Below are 5,559 nucleotides of genomic sequence, written 5' to 3'. Positions count from 1 at the left end.
ACCGGATGAGGGGATACGATGAGGGAAGCAAGGGTTGGGCGCCTCTATCTGGCCATAAGGAGTCGCCGTTGTCGCGTCATAACCTCGGAGTTCTTCGTGTGAGCCATGGAGGCCCGCCTCGACCTGCAAGTACTTCGCTCCGCCGCACCTTATCCGCGCATCGTCGCCGTTCTGCATCGAGCAGACGCATCATCCCCACTCACAGTAGCTGACGTGTTGATTTGATCCAGAAGCTATGCTCGAGCGCCGAAACGGGGGCAGCAAGCGGGCATAGGTACAGTCGCGGAGGCGGGTGGGTTGAGATCGACAACAGTGGTGGTTGAGGTCGGCTGCGGCGGTGAGTGGTGTGGCAGCGGCCTGGGCACAGGCCAGGGTGGACCAGGGTCGACGCGATGCGCTCGAGCGCCGCAATGGGGGCAGTGAGCGGGGAGAGGTACGGCCGCGGAGGCGGGTGGGTTGAGATCGGCAGCGGTGGCGGTTGAGGTCGGCCGCGGTGGCGAGTGGTGTGGCGGCGCCTGGGCACAGGACAGGGTGGCCCAGGGTCGACGGAAGGAGGCGATGCGTACGGGTATAATTTTTGCTGCAAATCGTTTTTTTTTTTTTGCGTTGCAGATAAATGATGAAGCGCGGGTTGAATAACAAAAATTATACGGGTTTTTTTATAAAAATGTTGTGATGGGTTTTCCGACGGAAGCAATAGCCGCTTTATTGTTAGGTATAGATTGGTATACACATGGATTAATTAGTCTAGCAGGTGATCGTTTTATTTTACGCCACGTTCATCGATCGTCCAGCGTGCGACGAGGTGGACGACGTGCACGCTCCTCCGACGAGGTGGTCTGGTGGGCGCAGCAGAGCATGTACCATTACCATCACCCACAATTCCCACATAGAAAAAAGAGAGACGGATCCAGATCCGACTACTGAGCTGAGCAACAATGGAGGAGGAGGGTCTGGTGAGCGCAGCGACGGGGGCGCTGCAGCCCGCCGTGGCAAAGCTGGCTGCTCTCCTCGGCGACGACGAGTGCAAGGGGGTGCGCGGCGAGGTCGAGCTCCTCACCCGCGAGCTCGCGGCCATGAACGCCTTCCTCCTCACCAAGTCGTCGTCGTCGGATCCCATTCCCAGCGCGCAGGACAAGGCCTGCATGCACGAGATCCGGGAGCTGTCCTACGACATCGACGACAACCTCGGCGGCTTCATCATGGCTAGCATCACCGACAAGTCCGCTGAGCTGGCCGGACTGTTGGACAAGATGCAGGCCATGCTTGGCCGGACCAAGGCTCGTCACCAGATGATCGCCACGGCCGTCGATGATCTCAAGCAACAGGTCGTCCAGGTCGCCGAGAGGCACAGCCACCACAAGAGGGCCAAGGTCGACCGCAGAGCTCTCGGCGGCGCGTCGTCCAAGCTCGTCGGCGTTGATGGGCCCAAGGAAGAGCTCATCCAACTACTACTCGCCGGTTCTGATTCAGAGTCAACGCAGCAGCAACCAAACCCAAGCTTGGTGGCCATTGTTGGGTCCGGAGGAATGGGCAAGACCACTCTCGCAAAACAAGTGTACCAAGACCTCAAGCAAAGCCAATTCAATTGTCATGATGCGTTCTGTTCCGTGCCACGGAGTCCAGACAAGGTCCAGGTTATCCGCGCCATTTACAAGCAACTCAACCGTTGGTATTCTCCTTCTCCTGACGAGGATTTACCACAACTTGTCACCATGATTTCAGACTTCCTCGAAGACAGACAGTATGGCTTTAAAACTTGAACTATCTTTTCATATATATTTTTGGAGCACTATTCGCTAGTACATATAGTATGCGTTCAAGTATATATCTAGGTGTAGGCGTACGGTTTTGATATTTTTCATGTATAAGCCAAAATTTTGATAACAATAATTGTACATTATCCTAAATTCAAATCAAAACTCTGAAATAATACTATGCGGAATTATAGATTTTATTTATAGTGTTTATGAGCTGAAATCTCCACTTATCTAAAAAAGCCCCAGGGTTACCTATTTCACCACACAGCGTTTTGCTCTTCCCTTCGTCCAACATCTTTACACCCCTTCCCTTCGTCCAAGTTCTGCCGAAACTCCCCTCTTCGTGTGACCGAACAAATATATTTTTATGGACATTCGAACTCCTCTACTGCATCTTTTTTCTCAGTAACCACAACTTTTATTTATATATTTTTGCAGGTACTTTATTGTACTTGATGATATACGGGATGTGGAAATATGGAAGTTTATTGAGTGTGCATTTGCCACAACCATTTCTGGTAGTAAAATAATTATCACTACCCGCATACATGCCGTGGCTCAATCATGTTGCTCAACTTTCAAAGGACATGTATACAATATAAGGCCTCTTAGTATGGTGCATTCGAAGCAATTATTCTACGCAAGACTATTCAACTCTGAAGAAAAATGTCCATCATACCTTCAAGGGATTTCTGGTCAGATCTTGGATAAATGTGCCGGCTTACCTTCGGCAATCATAGCTATATCTGGTGTGTTGGCTCATAAGGCAAGTGAAAATGGAATATGGGAGCAAGTAAAGGATTCAATTGGTCGGGCACTAAAAAACTCTAGCGTCGAAGACATGGTAAACATAATATCCCTTAGTTACTTGGATCTTCCTCCTCATCTTAAAACATGTCTATTGTACCTGAGCATATTTCCAGAGAGACACATTATTGAGAAGGATAATCTCATAAGGCGGTGGATTGGCGAGGGATTCATTAAGAAAAGAGTCGGTTATACAGTATATGAGTCGGGGGAGATGAGTTTCAATGAGCTCATCAATAGGAGCTTGATCCAGGCTGCAAAGATGGACGAGACATTTGGGGACGAGGTGAAGAGTTGCCGTGTTCGTGAAACTGTTCATGATTTCATTGTATCTAAGGCTGTTGAAGAGAACTTTGTTACTATAGTAGGTGTACATGATGTTATAAATCCTGATACCAAGGCCAAGATCCGTCGAGTGTCTTTACAGAATGATGGCAAGATTCCATCGGGTCTTGATGTATCTAGTGCTCGATCACTCCATGTGTTTGGTCATAATATGAAGATCCCATCTTTGGCAGAGTTTCCACTCTTGCGTGTTCTGGACTTTGAGGATTGTTCACAGTTAGAAGATGATCACCTTGCAGGTATTGGAAATTTGTTGCACCTCAAGTACCTGAGGTTCAAACATGCGAATGCCGTCAAGAAGCTTCCAGAGCAGGTGGCAAGGCTGCAACATTTGGAGATTGACGTGAAAGGATACAGCAAACTAATGGAAATCCCTATGATCATCCAAGAACGGTTGGACTGTTATGTAACTCTACAAGTCGATGGTTATGAAACAGTACGGGATGAAATTGCAGCCATTGAGGAATTGCGAGTGTTGGAAGGTCTTAATATTTATACTCAGTCAACGGAATTTCTAAAGAGGCTTGGCCAACTCAAAAAACTGAGGAAGCTGGGCATAATATGGAACATGTATGATATGGGTAATTGTGATGTTAATTTCGAAAAAGAGGAGGAGGAGATCGAGGAGGATGAGGAGGAGTTTCTCTCTTCCATTTGTGAGCTCGGCAAAGCAGGCCTTCAGTCTCTGCACATCTATGTAAAGGAAGCAGCGGATGAGTATTTCAAGCGTTCATGGTTTCCCGATCCACAGTGCGGCCTTCGTGAGCTTATCATCGCGGGGGACTACGTGTCGGAGGTTCCGACATGGGTGGCCTCACTCGTCAACCTTGAAAAACTATGCATCACAATGAAAGTGATCAATGCGAGAGACGTGGAGATACTCAGAAGCTTGCCCAGGTTGCGCCATCTTCGCCTTAGTGTGGATGATGATGAAGTATCTGTGCCGCAGGCTGTTGTGGAGAAAGCGATGGAGGAACATCCTAACCGTCCCACCTTGGTTTGGTTTGTGGATTAGCTCTGGGATTTTTGGCTACTTTTCAGGTATCATTTTCTTCATTTTCCTGCTAATAAATTAACACTTATTAACTGATGTCTTCTTTGTCACAAAAAAATGTTTTCTTATTTTTTTGGAATGTAATCCTTCTTCTTTTTTCCTCTATCATGTTGCATAATAGATTTATATATTTTTAACGTGCTAAGCTGTTTTCATACACTTGTAGGTGTTGATAAAAGATGAGAGGAGCCAGCGAAACCAAAGTTCGTGCTACATCCTCCAGTTGGTACCATTGCGTTTACACTTTTGCTTTGGTACATCCCCCAATCAAATGTAAAAGGAGAAACATATATCCACCTCATATTGTACACTATTGTATACTACAGACAACCATACGTATACCCACCTCGTATTGCATATGTACAGTAGCCTGTAGTGTACAATACAAGGTGAGTATACGTTCTCCTTTGTATGTTTTGTGTGTGTGTGGGGGGGGGGGGGGGGGGGGGAGGGTGGAGGTTACCGAAGCACACCTCTTGCGTTTAAACTTTCATTTACATTTAATAAACATAAATAATGGATCGTTCGTATTCCATCTTGTATCTTGAAATGTCGTGTCTGCTACTTGGAATAGCATTTCTGTAAGATCATATTTATTTGAATTAGCTATACTGTCAAAACTGTTGTGATGAGAGAAGTCATCTAGGGAAAACTGTTGTTTGGCTACTTATTGGCTCGCCGTGTGGCTATAAGTTGTTGGAATGTTTAAAATACGTAAGCTTCGTTGTTTTTTTGGTTTAAGTGTAAATTCATATGTATTAACATGAATTCACATGTATATTCACACTATTTATTATTAAATATTGGTACGTTACTTATTGTTTTATATAATATTTCCTATTTATAATGTTGGTAGTTGGTGGTGAATGCACGACCTTGTGATTCTGGGACATGGCCCCCGTATTGAAGTAGCGACGCCGAAGCCGAGAGGTCGCGTCCGCCTGCACCGTCTTTCCGTTCGAGAAAACCCGTGTTAATTTGGTGTGGAATTTCTCTAAACCAAATCTTGATGAATGATTCTCAGTTATAAAGCGAAAACATAGTTTTATTAGTCTCAAGTTTAACTCATTGGCTGCATGTTGTTTGTTTTTTTAATCAAACCGGTTCAATGGTTCCTCCTTTTTCTTCTCCCTTTTCTACTAGTCATCACCGTGTTGGTTGGAATGACAAATAGAAGCACTTTGTCAATGCAATGGTGCTAGCTACTCAACTGCAACTCAAAGAAAAGGAGGTTCTGCTTGTTTTTATTTCCATATATGAAAGAGCAAGGGTGATAAACAAGCACTTCAGAAATCGCAATAAAAATAATACAAGTCGGATGTTTCAACGCGGGTTTTCTCTTCAACTCCTGCTTCTCTTCTTCAGACTTGAGAAACAGGCCACTGCATAAAGAGAACGACGACGACAGAATTTCTCTCGTCTGATGAGCAGGTCACGTGGTGGATCCACCCCAAGGCGGGTTTTCTCTTCAATGTGATGCCTCTTCCCGCTCGAGCCAAATCAAGAGTTGGAAAGAATTAATTTGTTTGCTTGCTATCAGCGGGACAAGAATTTTATCACTTAAAACGTACCTGGAAAATGCAGAAGCGAAGA

At 45.7% G+C, this 5,559-nt stretch overlaps 1 protein-coding gene across 1 annotated transcript; it reads left to right on the top strand.

Moving 5' to 3' along the window:
- Positions 1-780: 780 nt before the first annotated feature.
- Positions 781-4,397, top strand: LOC123395743 (disease resistance protein RGA5-like). Its single transcript, XM_045090773.1, has 3 exons — positions 781-1,744; positions 2,199-3,953; positions 4,133-4,397. The coding sequence occupies exons 1-2, from the start codon at positions 939-941 to the stop codon at positions 3,925-3,927; spliced, it is 2,535 nt and encodes an 844-aa protein (XP_044946708.1). The 5' UTR covers positions 781-938; the 3' UTR covers positions 3,928-3,953; positions 4,133-4,397.
- The last annotated feature ends 1,162 nt before the right edge of the window (positions 4,398-5,559 follow it).

The sequence above is a fragment of the Hordeum vulgare genome, chromosome 5H (genome assembly GCF_904849725.1).
Source record: "Hordeum vulgare subsp. vulgare chromosome 5H, MorexV3_pseudomolecules_assembly, whole genome shotgun sequence".
Taxonomy (NCBI): domain Eukaryota; kingdom Viridiplantae; phylum Streptophyta; class Magnoliopsida; order Poales; family Poaceae; genus Hordeum; species Hordeum vulgare.
This window is presented reverse-complemented; position numbering and strand designations above follow the sequence as displayed.